Source organism: Serinus canaria, chromosome 24 (genome assembly GCF_022539315.1).
Source record: "Serinus canaria isolate serCan28SL12 chromosome 24, serCan2020, whole genome shotgun sequence".
In the NCBI taxonomy this organism is placed as follows: domain Eukaryota; kingdom Metazoa; phylum Chordata; class Aves; order Passeriformes; family Fringillidae; genus Serinus; species Serinus canaria.
The window spans coordinates 822,565-836,059 of record NC_066337.1 but is presented as its reverse complement, the minus strand read 5'-3'; the positions used below and the strand labels follow the sequence as shown (position 1 = coordinate 836,059).

The following is a 13,495-nucleotide window of genomic DNA, read 5'->3' as shown; positions in this document are numbered from 1 at the left end:
CAGATGCAGCCCAGGCTCTGCTCCCTCCCCCAGGACAATGTCCCCAGGAGCACAGGGAGCTTGGCCCTGTCCCAGTGCTGTCCCTGGGCTGGCTTTGGTGCCCTGGCTGCAGCTGCAGACCTGCCTCCCTTTTTCCCTTCTGCTTTCTGCCCCCTCCCTCCATGCAGTGCCAGCTCTGCAAACAGAAGCTGCAGCTCTGCTTTGGGGCAGCTCAAGTGCAGAACTCTGCAGCAGGAATTCTGGGAATCTTCACAGCAGATTCTGAAGTCCCACAGTGGGGCCCAGAGCAGCTGAGTGTTCTCACAGCAGACAGGTAGAACCTTGTCCTGTTCCAAGGCTCCTGCTGCCTCAGCTTCCCCCCCCTCCCAGCCTCATAAACACTCCAAAGGATGGGACTGAGCGTCACTGGGACAAATTGTCTTCAGCTGCCTCAGAGGAGTAAATGGCTCTAATGAAAATCACCAGTGGTTTTTGGCTGGAGAGCAATTTTCTGGGAGATGAAATGAGGCTGCTCTCATGGCTGAATGGAAAGAGCTGTGCCCCCTCCCACTGCAGACATGGTCTGGGTCATTTTCTGGGACTGTTTGGAGAAATGAGTGATCTGCTGTGGGTACTGGAGACAGGGATAGGAATCTGAGCCCACAGGTCTGCCCCAGTCCAGGGAGAGCTTAAACTGCTCTCCTGAAGAACGGTGTCATTTGAGCAGCTTTCCACAGGGAAATGGAAAGAATATTCACATACAACAACATTGGGAGGCCAAAGGGCCACGTCCCCAAAGGGCTCTGAGCTCTCTGGCCTTGCTCCAGCACAGTTTTAAAGTTTTTAGTGTGTCGGGGTCTGTGTAATTCCTGTGTTTAAGACTCAAGCAGAATGCTGTGCAGGAGCTGCGGCCAGGGCAGAGCTGGGGGCTCCCAGAGAGGCAGAACCCTGGTGTGTGGATGTGTGAAGTTTCCTGTGGCCATGCAGCCTGTGGGAATGCCTGGGCTGGGATGTGTGGTACTTTCCAATTCATAGAATTCAATTCACAGAATCACTGGGTTGGAAGAGACTTTAAAGCTCATTGAGTCCAACCCAACCCCAACCCCTCACCTAAACCCTGGCACCCAGTGCCACATCCAGGCTGGGGTTAAACACACCCAGGGATGGGGACTCCACCACCTCCATGGGCAGAACATTCCAGAACTCTATCACCCCTTCTGGAAAAACTTTCTTCTTAATATCCAACCTGTATTTCCCTTGGTGAGCTGGAGGCTGTGTGCTCTGGTTGTGTCAGTGCTGCCTGGAGACAGAGCCCAACCCCAGCTGAGCACAGGCACCTTTCAGCTGGAGAGAATGCTGAGGGCACCCCTGAGTCTCCTTTTCTCCAGGCTGAGCACCCCCAGGTCCAACACTGCTGCTCCCAGGGAAGTGGTGTTTGTGCAGGGAGGTGGCAGAGGGGCTGAGGGGAGGCTCAGCATCACAGGTGGCAATTAACCAGAGAGCTTCCTGGGGCTGTTTGTCTCCAGGTCGTTCAGGATTCTGGTTCAAAAGCTGCATTCACACAGGTCTGTGCTCTGCACACACCATGCTCAGCCCAAGGTAACAGAATCATATTAATTGGAAAAGCCCTCCCAGACCATCCTCCCAGACCAACCTGTGAACAATCCCCACCCTGTCCCCAGCCCAGGGCACTGAGTGCCACCTCCAGGTGTTCCTTGGACCCCTCCAGGGATGGGGACTCCAAACCTCCCTGGGCAGCCCCTCCCAGTGTTTACCAACTTAACCCTTTCCATGAGGAAATTCCAGCCTGAGCCTCCCCTGGCACAGCCTGAGGGCGTTTCCTCCTGTCCTGTAGTTGTTCCTGGGAGAAACCCCGCTCCCCCCACCCCTGGCTGCTGGCAGGCAGTTGCAGAGAGGGATTTGATCCTTCTTGAGCCTTCCAGACTTGGCTGAGAACAGTGACAAACCAGCCCAAAGTCTCAGCAATCCAACCAAAACTCAAGCAGAGCAGAGGAAAAAGGGATGTGGTACCTTTCAAAGAGGGAAGAAATCTCTATGTGAATGCATGAGCAGGGATGGAGGGGGGGAAATTTTAAGGGTTTATGCTGTGGCTATCCCACATTAATGTTCACATTCTAGAAGTTGTTGTATGAACATTGAAGATGTTTGGGTACAAGGTGTCTGTTTGTGTGTTTGTTGGGCCTGTTGGCAAATTTAAGAGGATAAATAAATCAGTGAACTCTGAAATCCAGTGTGATTTCCTGGGGCTTTGTACCAATGTTTGCTATGAGGCCCAAAAAAAGAGTTTCCTGGTGTTGGAGCATCAGTTAAAATCTCTCTCACCCCAATTCCCTGTTACCTCACAAAATATGAGTCTGTGCAGCTGCTTTTCTCACCATCAGGGCTGCAGCCTCTGCTCCCTTTAAACTGGCAGGAACTCCTCAAAACTCTTCTGTCCCACTTGTCAAACTGAGTGACAATTTGGGGTAACAGGTTCAGATTTGGGGGGACTGGGGAGAGGAGGGCAGAGACTGGAATGAGGGAATGAGGTTGCATAAGCACAGTTCCCACAGGAAAAGTTCTCAAATTCCTGTATAAAACTCTTCTCCTGAAAAGGCCATTTTTCAGATCTAAAAGGTTGTAGTGAAAAATATTGACCACGTCCAATAAACTCTCCTCTGAGTGTGTCAGTGCAGCCCCTTTTCACAGCAAAGGTTTTAAATTCCCCAGCTTCAGCTGTGGCAGAGGAAAAGCAGCTGCAGCTTTGTGCCTTCCTAATTGTCTGTACTTGCTAAAACATTTCTCTATGATATTTGTGTGCCTGGTGATGAAATATCCCATTTTTAGCTCAGCAGCAGAAAAGGGGAGGCTTTTTTAGGTCTCCTTTCATTTTGGCTGTGTGGCCAAGCAGGGATTTATGAGTTCAGGGGAGACAGTAGCCAGCGCGCTTGGATTTTGCTTTTTATGCTTTCTTTCTTTTTTTTTTTTTTTTAATTGTTTTCCTTTGAAATTCCAGAGTTAGTGTTTTGTCTGCTTTCTCCCTGACCCTCTTCAGAGGCAGGCGTGTGTTTTTTCACCAGAAAAACTGGAAACAAAGAATCGTTGTCTTTAAGCTGTAGCAGGCAGGAAACCCAACTCACAAGGGATCACCCTGAGCCAGCGCTGTCCCAGAGTAGACTCCAGTTCTCTGAATTCAACCTGACAGCTTGTCTGGAGCACTTTCTAAGTAACCATTATCCTTCCTTTCCCCCAGCAAAAGAGCCATTATTGTTTTGCCTGGAGTGCAGTGCAAGGAGTGTTTTTGTGCTGGGGGGGTCACACGTTTGCTGGGGTGCCAGGCTCTCCTTCCCAAAGCCTTGGAAGTGCTTGGGCTATTTCCTAAAACAAGAGTTAATTTGTTTCCTGATGATGACTTAAAAGCTATAAAACTGCCCTGGCTGTGCATGTGTGTCTTCCCTTTTCTCTCGTGTGCATGGCCTTTTTCTCCATGGATGTGAGGTTTGGGGTTTTTTTACTTCTGCATTTGTGTGTTTTTCAACAAGAGCAACCTGCAGCCAGTCAATGTTTGGTTTACACCCTGTGCTGGAGGTAGCATTCACACAGTGCCGTGGGCACATTCCTGCCTGCTCCTGGCTGTGTTTGGGTGGTTCTCTAAGTGTGCAGGGGATGTGCAGCTGTGCCTTGGCTGTGCCGGCAGCCCTGCATGGCTCAGGAACATCTCTGCTGGCTGGAGAGCATCTGCTTTTCCAGGCTGGCTCTGGGAAGGGTTCTCAGGACACATTCTTCAGCCTCTGTGCACTGTGCATTGGGATTTCTGCTGCTGATATTAAAAAAGCAACAACAAGAACAAAAATCTTCTCATTACTTCCTCCTTTTCTCCATAATGTGTCTTTGTGAGGCCAGCAGGGCTGAGGCAGACGTGGCTCAGAAGGTGCCAGCGCTGCTGGCTGGGGATGTTCTCCAGCCCCAGGCACCACTGGGGCTGTCTCTGGCTGGGGCAGCAGGGAGTGACTTTGGGGCTGAGTGGGGAGCAGAGCTGGGCTCTCTGCCCCGTGGGAGCTCCTTCCCTGCACCCCTGCTCAGGAACAGGGCTCAGGGCTCAAACAGAGCCACCTGTCCTGAACATGCCCTACCTCAGGAAATTCCCTCTGGAAATCACAGTCCCAGGATGGGTTGGCTTGGAAGGACCTTAAAGCCCATCCAGTGCCAGCCCTTCCACTGTCCCACCCCTTCCACTGTCCCAGATTGCTCCAAGCCCTGTCCAGCCTGGCTTTGGACACTGCCAGGAACAGTAATCCTTAATCCCAGCTCTATTCCTGCACCATCCAGATCCTGTCTGACTCTGGAAATGAGTGGCCTTCAGCCACAGGGCTTTGATCCATCACTGATTTACAGCAGTTCAATCAGAAAGGTTTGATCCCTCTGATCTGTATTTCTATAAAGGCAGCAATTCATAGCCAGGCTCTCAGCTACTTTCAGACACTCCCCAAGCTAAATCTGTCCTTCACATCTATCTCTGCAGCAGATTTCTCACCTACATTCAGCAATCAGTCCCTTCTTACTTGGTTTGAGTTACCTCCAGGTCAAAACCCAGTGTTGTTCCTGGATTTGGGATCTGTGAAACAGCCATGTAGAGATCAGAGAATCCCATAATCATTCAGGCTGAAAGGCCTCTGAGATCATCCAACAGTGCTCCCAGATGGATGCAAAAGATGGCTTGATAATATTTTTCAATTGTGAAATAATCAAATTGCCTGATCATGTAAAATAGAAGTAATTTTGAAATCATTCTGCACTCACTGAGTTGCTTCCTCTTAGTGAAGAGATTTAGAATCACTGATTTCCTCCTCTGACCCTGGGAGTGGTGGTTCCTCTGCTCAAGGAACAGCACATTGTGTCTTGAAGGGAAAGAGTGTGGTGCTGAAGGGCTGGGAAGTCTCATGTAACCATGGGAACAGGCACAGTAACACTGGCCAGGAATGACAGACATGTGGCACATGTGTTAATTAATTGTTTTAATTAGCAGAGGTAGTAAGTTGACAAGCGGTTCCTTGCAGGACAAGTGATGCTGTGAGATTTTGAGGCTCAGTGTGACACATGTCCCTGCACCTGGGTAAATGTGATGGCAGAGCCTTTGGCAAAGGCCACAGGAGTCCCCAGACCCTGGCCTGCTCCAGTCCCTGTGCCACCATCCCTGCCCACACCCAGAGACCTGGGCTCTCTCTGGTGAGAGCCCAGAGCCTTCCCAGCTTTGTGCTGAGGGGAGCTGGAGCTCCTCTGCTGACCTGGGAGGTTTGCACTGGGTGAGGGGTGAGAAATGTCCTGGGGGTGTGAGGGGCAGTCAGAAATGTCCTGGGGGTGTGTGAGGGGCAGTCAGAAATGTCCTGGGGGTGTGTGAGGGGCAGTCAGAAATGTCCTGGGGGTGTAAGAGGGGCACTCAGAAATGTCCTGGGGGTGTGAGGGGCAGTCAGAAATGTCCTGGGGGTGTGTGAGGGGCAGTCAGAAATGTCCTGGGGGTGTGAGGGGCAGTCAGAAATGTCCTGGGGGTGTGAGGGGCAGTCAGAAATGTCCTGGGGGTGTGTTTGGGGCAGTCAGAAATGTCCTGGGGGTGTAAGAGGGGCACTCAGAAATGTCCTGGGGGTGTAAGAGGGGCAGTCAGAAATGTCCTGGGGGTGTAAGAGGGGCAGTCAGAAATGTCCTGGGGGTGTGAAAGGGGCACTCAGAAATGTCCTGGGGGTGTAAGAGGGGCACTCAGAAATGTCCTGGGGGTGTGTGAGGGGCAGTCAGAAATGTCCTGGGGGTGTGTGGAGCACTCAGAGTGTGTTCCTGGAGCCAGGGAGGGACTGTATGGGCCCCAGAGTTCAATGTTTCTGCCACCATGTACAGCAGAGCCCTGGGTGCTTTGAGGAGCAGCTGGGGGTGGGTTTGGCCCCTGGTCCCTGCAGGAACTGCAGCCTGGGTTTCTGCTCTCCACTGGCTTTGAGCCCAGCCCAGCTCCTCACTGGAGGAGGGGAAGGGGCAGCCTGAGGGCTGGGCACACACACCTGGGCAGGCCTGGCTGACAGGCTGGGCTGGCAGCAGGAGAGGGGGCTGGGTTTGTTCCCATGCTGGGACCTTTCCAGGGCACCAGGGAGGTGCCACCACTCCCAGCCTCACCTGGGCAGGAGAGGCCCTGGGGCTCTGTGCCCTCCTCTCCCTCTCTCCCCATAAAGTGGCTACCACAAAATAGACCCCAAGGGACCACTTGGATTAATGACAGGTCTGCACCCCCAGGACACCTGGGTCTGCTTTCCCCATTTAGGGAAGCTAATTTAAATTCCAGCCACCAGGCCAAGGACCTTTCTTCCTCCTGAAGCAGGAGGACCTTGCAAAACCTAGCCTGTGTTGTGCAAGGAGAGTCCATGGGCCAAACCTGGCATGCAGGAGGAACTCTTCTGGGATGACCTGACTCACCTGGACTGGGAGCACAGGTATTTCCAGGCAGGACATGGCCTTAGGGATTTCAGTGATGCAGATCAGGAGAAGGGGAAGGAGAAGGCTGCAAATCTAAAGTGGGCCATGAGATCCACAAGATTCTCCAGTTACCTGACCCTCCTTTCCCTCTCTCCCTATAAAGTGGCTGCTACAAAATAGACCCCAGGTGACCACTTGGCCACATCACAAGTCTGGATCCCCCAGGGCACCTGGGTCTGCCTTCCCCCTGTTTCCCTTCCTGGCTCTGCCTCCATGGCTTAGGACAAGCCCCTTCCCACCCTCCAACTGCTGAATTTCCTTGGAGGTGCCAGCTCCAAAGATTCCTGGGCTCTCCATCCCTTCCCAGTCTTGCCTTTAGTGCCAGCATGGGTGGCATTCCAAATAAGATTCCCCTGTAGTGCCATAAAGCATTTAGTCCATAAATGACCCAGCCCCATTGTATCTATCCTAGAAAAATAAAGGCCTAAGAAATGTGTCTGTTCCAGAGCCCAAGCTCGTTGTTCTCCTGGAAAGCCTCATCAGGCTGGTAGCACAAAGTGGTGCCTGACTCAGCCTGACTGAGAAAGCTCCTCAGAGGGAGCAGGATGAAGGGGCTGTCAGCACTTCCCAGCAGCTCAGGAAGCTCAGGCACTGTGAGCCCATTGTTCACTGAACCCCCCCTTGCCTCCCCTCTGTCCCAAACTCTCAGATTTATAAAACAGCAGGGTTGAGGTTTTTTGGGTTTTTTTTTAAGTTTATCAGCAAGGGTTTGCTCCCTAATACATCATATCTCAAACACAGAATCCCTGAAGCCTTGCTCACTGGGCTGCACTCGGGCTGACAGGACCGACAAGGATTCGGGATGGTGGTGTGGGAATCCACCTGGGGGTTTTCAGGCTGGTTTCCTGGGAAGGGAGTCTTTGTGTCTGTCCATCTGCCCCCAGCTATATCTATCAGTCTGTTCAGACTAAATATGCCCCAGAGGTGCTGGGAGGGGACCCAGCTCCAGGGGAGACAGGGGCTGTCTGGAGAGCTGAGCACAGAGTGCCAGGGGAGCAACCGAGGCAGATTTGGGGTGAGAGAGTGGAGAGCAGGGCTAAAATGGCACAGAGAGCAGGGCTGCAGCCTGCCCCACACAGCCTGATTGCTGGGGAAGGCAGTGCAGCTTAGAAAGGCAGCTAAAGCCTGCAGAAAGTGCATTTATGCCTGTGAATAAATAAAATGATATTTAACCTTCTTGCCAGGCGCGCTGTGAGTGCGAATGTTTGCAAAGCTGTGAGATCCTCGCTTGAAAGGTGCTGTGAAAGTGCAAAGCATTATTAATATCCTTTACCTTCCTCCTAATAGACTGAGCATTCATGCTGCGGAATTTCTGGACATAAACCAGACAGCTGCAGAATGACAGTTCTTGAAAGCATCTATGATTTATTTTCTGCTCTTTAATTCCATTTTGTATTGAACACACATTTGTCATAGGGCTCTTGTTCCATGGGGCCTTTTAAGTCTAAACCAGACTCAGGAACCTGATTCTTTCTGGGATAAATTTGTCCCACTTCACTGTAGCCATTTGCTGATTTACACCAGGAGAGAACCCCAGTCCAAGTCTTTTAATTGAATTTCCATCCCATGGCAAGTTTTGGTGTAAAATCTGAGTGGTTTAAATGACAGATAAGACTATTCCTGTCCCTGTTTGGCTGCAGCTCTGTAGGATCTCTTCGAGCCACTGGGTGTCATGTCCTGGGAATGATCCTGTTTTTGCAGGAACCTGCAAAAGTCTGAAGGGGTTCCCTGGCTCTGCCTTTTCCATTTTGCTTTAAGTACAATCAGCTTTCAAGCCTGGGCCTGGAAGCCAGGAGGGCTGGTGGGTTCATTCGCGTTGCAGAGATTTTTGTGAAATAAAAATAGCTTCCTGCATTTGGATTTGGGGTTTTTTTTGGTTTGGTTTTTTGTTTTTTTTTTTCTTTTTGAGGGTGAGAGAAAGAGTTGGAAACTTGCAGTAGCTGAGTGCACATGGTGTTTCAATAGCAGGGCTGATTATCATATTTAACCCTTCTTATTATGGCCAAGTCACACTCAGGGCTGAATCTCATCCTACAACACAAGGCTACCCCTACACATCCCCACACTTTGCTCCATAATCCATATTTATAGAGGAAAAACTGAGGCAGAGGGACTCAGTCTCTCTGAATCCAGTCAGTCAGCCTTGATTAAACCTGAGGAGGTAGAGGAGGAGGAGGAATATCATCTCTCCAAATCATGGCCTATTTATTTACTCAAAGCGTGCTGATGACTCTGGATCAAGCAAACCCTTTGTAACAGTTGATTCCCTTGAGTCAATGATCTGGCCCCCCAAAAAATCAGAGAAAACTGAAAAATTTCAGTGAGTTCCACTACTACCTTCTGGGAAGGAAATTTTCCCCTATTTTGAAAAGGATTTTTTTTTGAAAAAGAATTGCTGCCTTCCTTTAACAGATCATCATATGACATTTCCATTAATGTTACATTACAGAACTGTTTATGGATTGAACAAACCAAAATGCACATTAACATCTCAGGTGGTGGACATTGCTGAGGAGTTTGCTTTTCTCAGTGCAGAACTTGGGTTTTCCAAAGCGTTTCCCCAAACGTGGCTCTGATAGCTGTGTTGTGATAACTCAGAGGGATATCCCAGGGGAGCAGGGGGAGTCAGAGCTGGCTGCAGGGAGGAGATGGAAAAGGCAGGGTCTGCCTCAGACCCCTCCCTGCTCTCCTGCTCTTGGTCACTGGGAGAGCTCTGTCCCACTGGGATCCATCGGGATTGCAGGCAGGAAAAAGCCCCTGGGGTGGAGCAGGGGCAGCTGCAGGACACTGGGGCTGGGGAAAGGTCCCAACAGCACCAGGGCAGGGGACAGCCCTGCTGCTGCTTGTGTGGCCACGGGAACAGGGACAGGGATCCTGAATGGGGACAGGGATCCTCAATGGGGCAGAGATCCAGAATGGGAGAGGGATCTGGAATGGGGCAGGGATCCTGAATGGGACAGGAATCCCTAATGGGGACAGGGATCCTTAATGGGGACAGGAGCCCCTTTTGGGACAGGTCTCCCTATTGGAACAGTGTAGATGAAGCTGTCACCTCCCTCCTCCCAAGTTGTCCCATCCCACTCTTTGTCCCAGCTGAAACCACAGTGGTTTGTTTTCCAGTCTGATCTATTTGCAGTGGGGTTTGTGGTTTCTGCAAAAAGGGAAAAAAACAAACAAGTAAAATAAAAATAAAACCAGGCAGATTACACGAGCTCTGTTTTTCCCCATTCCTCTCTCTTCCCTCCTCCTCTGGCTCCCCCACCCTCCCTTCTCCCGTCCCTCTGTGTTTTCCTTTCCGTGCCAATAACTGCAAGCCTGTAATTTCAAAGCCTCAGCTTATATTCCTCCAGGCTTTCCCAGTGCTGGAGGAATGTGCCAGTGCCCAGGATGGATCCTCAGGGAGCTGCACAGCCCCACAGGCAGGAGGTGCTGGGCAGAGGAGCACTTGGGATGTCCCTGGAGAATGCTTTTCCCCCTTTTGCATCTCCTTGAAACAGCCTCCTTATTGTCACCTCAAATCCTCAGCCTCACCAGGTTTAAAATCTGAATTGAATTTCTGTGAAATAGTAACAGGGTTCATCTCCTCCTCCTCTGCCTGTGGTCTGGGGATGAGAGGAAGGGGTCTCCTTTAGGCTGGGATGGGTCACACTGAATTCCACTGAGTGCAGGGACAGCACTTCATGATCAGAATGTGTCAGGTTGGGAATTGCCCAAAGAGCCCAATGCTGCATTTACAGCCCTATTTACACTTCTTTGAGGGGCTGGGGGAGCACTGGAGATGTGGGAGAGGAAAAAAACACAGCCCTACAGCAGCCAAGCCAGTTGGGACCACAAAGCAAAGCCAGTGTCTTACAAGTTTTTTTCTAGGAAAAGTTCTTTTCAAGCCCTGTGTGCCTGTTGTCTCTTGTTGTTAGATCCCTCCTGTGATGCAGTCAGGAGAGCAGGATGGGGCAGTTATGGGAATTCTGGTCTCTCCAAAAGTAAGTTGTCCCAGTGGGAATCACAAACTGTGCAACGGAAGGTTAAAATGAGACTTGGGCACAGCTGGCCTGGGTCAGAGGGGCAGAAGATTTGGGGACAGATAAGAGGTAGAACTAGGGACAGATAAGAAGCAGAATGATGTTATGGACAGAGTAATATTGTGGGGTTTGGTTAAGGGGCCAGGAGCAAATCCTCTGCACAGACACCCTGTTAATCACAGGCCTGTCCCCTGCTGTGGTGGTTTTAGGGACAGATCTGGACAGTTCAGGCACATTCTGAGAGCTTCTGCCAACTTTGCAGAAAGGCAAAGTCCAGCAGGCAGATGGGGCCCCTCTGCCCCAGCCCTGCTCACACCCAGCCCTTGTTCTTGCTGGGTTTAGGGTGCCTCGGATTCCAATAGGGAGGTGTAGAGGTTTTGGTTTGGTTTGGTTTGATTTGAGTTTTGATTTTTGATTTCTGGACATCCCAGACCAATTCTCTGTCCCTAAAATCCGTGTTGCAGCTGGCCCAGCCTGCTGGCTCTGAGCCACTGTCCCCTATCCCCTGTGCCACTGCTGGGGCTTCTCCCTGGGCAGGGTGGGCACATCTGACCCTCAGCAAGGTTCTCCTGCTGTGAATCCATGTGGCAGCACCTGGCAGAGTCCCCTCCCTTTCTCTGCAGCTTCCTGAGCTGTGCTCACCCCAAATGTGAGAATTATTCTTCGAGTCACAGTTTTCTGTTCTGAGAAATGATACAAAGAGGAGGAATAGATCTTCCTCTTGAAGGGATTTATACAAATCACCATGATATTATCAACTAAATGTTTGATAAACCCCAATTTTTTTGCCTAAAAAATAACTTGCATTTGCAAAAAATATGGGTAAAGCTCCAATGTGGAAGGAGGTTGGCATTTGTACATTGAATAATCCAATTTTTTGTTCACAGCATGGATGCAAACTAGAATGGAAGTTCAGCTGCAGTAAAAGACAGAAAATTAATGAAGTATCTACATAATATTTTCCTTGTCTCACTGACTATTTGGCAAATTATAAATGTCTATGTAATGCTTTCCTTATTGGTGTATTTTCATTTTATGCAGAAATTTTAAATTTCTAGGGACATCTCTTTATTTTATAGTGTAATCCCCAAAATACCAGCCCTTAGTCTGAGGAAGCCTTTCCCTTGCAGTTGCTGTGATTCCTGTGGGATGTGGTTTGTACTTTGTCCCTATAAACCCCTTCTCTCTTTCCAGGCCCTCCTGTCACAGGGACACAAAATGTGAATAAGACAACAGAGCAGCAGCGGCCCCAGCCAGGTGAGAGTGGGGTCTGAGACCTTGGGCAGGGACAGGCAGGGGAGGGCTTGGGGGGCTGGGCTGTGCCAGCAGCTCTCCCAAAGGGGCTCTGTTGGGGAAGATGAAACAGGAAAACCTTATAAATATGATTGCCTGGCAAAAGATTTTGAGAATATGGAAACTGTAAGCGAGATTGAAATGAAAGCAGCTTTGAGATACCTTGGTTACTGAACAACTGGAAAACAATGGTATGGCTGGCTGAAGGTAATTCCCTTTGGATGAAACAACACCTTCTGGTTGCAGGCAGGTCCAAGGGTCAGAGCAGACCCTGCTGGCTTGACAGAGGGGGCCCAAAGAGGAGGTTTTAGGGTTTAAAATGGAACACAGTATGGTAATGTAATGATTCTTACAGGCTGTATGTAAATGCTACAGGATTTGTATCTTGAACTAGATTGGTTAGTGAGAATTAGAATATTCAACACAGAAGAAGATTTATGGTATTGTAATGGGAACTTCTATCTCTCATCCTCTTTACCACGCTCTTGCCTTCTCTCTCTTCACCACTCTCTTTACTTCTCTCAGCCCTGCTCTGATCTGTGGCTGGCAGCTCCGAGCAGGGCCCTGCACCCAGGCCCTTGGCAATAAACCACAAGTTCCAAGCCCTGGCTTCAGAGATCTCTCATCCTCATCCATCTGTCCTGTCCTATCCCTGTCGCTCCTGCAGAGCTCTGTGCCCGCTCTGCCCCTGCCCATCCCTGGGCCAGCACCTGCAGGGTCCCCCCGGGCTGATCCCCTTGGAGCATCCCCGCCTGTCCCATCCCAGCAGGGCTTTCCCTGCCCAGAGCAGCCGGGGAGGAAAGCAGCCCCTCGGGGCAGAGCAGGGGTGTTCCCTGCTGCCTCCCCACCCTCCCTGCCCGGCACAGCTGCTCCCCATCCCTTCCCCTGCTCCGGGCTTGGTGCTCTTGGAACCCATTCAATCCACCAGCAAACTCAGATCCAAATCACCACAACCAGAGAGAGGCACAAGTGTAGAGATTAGGGCTGAGGAGGCCCCACAGAAAGGGAAGGAATTCATTCCTAATAAATGCTTTGTGGGGTTTTCAAGAATCACTCAGCCTTGGTGGAGCCAGCCACAAACTCCTGTTACTCTCATCTCACTAATGCTGTGTTTGCTTCACAAAGAGAGACTTGGGTGAACATTTCCTGCCCTCCCAGGGCTGCAAACTCAGCTGCTAACCAGTGAATCTGAAAATCTCATCTGCTCTCCTTTTTATTGAGCTCTTTTTTGTTACAAGGAATACATTTCCTTCTGCTTTGTGGCTGTTCTCCTGTCCCACAGGTTTTTGCCACGTTTGATGTGCTGTGGTTGCCACACAATGCAGGGAATGTCCAAGGAGATCCCAGACTGCAAAAGCAGGCAGGTCTGAGAGCAGAGCCAGAAACTGTGGCTGTGCCATTTTGGATGCCAGAAATACCTGGTGGTTGTTTGCTAAGAAAGAAAGAAGGAGCACTTCTAGGCCCGGGGAGAAGGGACAGAAGGAGTGAAGAAAGAAAATGAAAATTTGGTTTCTAGAAAAAACATAATGACCTGGAGTTTCTTTTTGATGAAAGATCCTTTAAATTTTGTTGAGTGATTTCTTTTTTCTTTAATTTATTTTATTTTTTAGATCCCTACCAAATCCTGGGGCCTACCAGCAGCCGTCTTGCCAATCCAGGTGAGTTCATTTTACATTTCAGACCCCCCTTAT

At 50.2% G+C, this 13,495-nt stretch overlaps 1 protein-coding gene across 3 annotated transcripts in view; it reads left to right on the top strand.

Moving 5' to 3' along the window:
* Positions 1 to 13,495, top strand: part of FLI1 (Fli-1 proto-oncogene, ETS transcription factor) — a 103,001-nt gene that overhangs the window by 86,116 nt on the left and 3,390 nt on the right. For 2 of the 3 annotated variants that reach the window (XM_018922798.3, XM_009097826.4), the window contains 2 exons: positions 11,706 to 11,768; positions 13,415 to 13,462. In XM_018922798.3, coding sequence (XP_018778343.1) covers positions 11,706 to 11,768; positions 13,415 to 13,462 — 111 coding nt within the window. Of the gene's footprint in view, positions 1 to 10,182; positions 10,473 to 11,705; positions 11,769 to 13,414; positions 13,463 to 13,495 lie in introns of those variants that run through there. The other variant, XM_030232832.2, reaches the window with a different exon arrangement.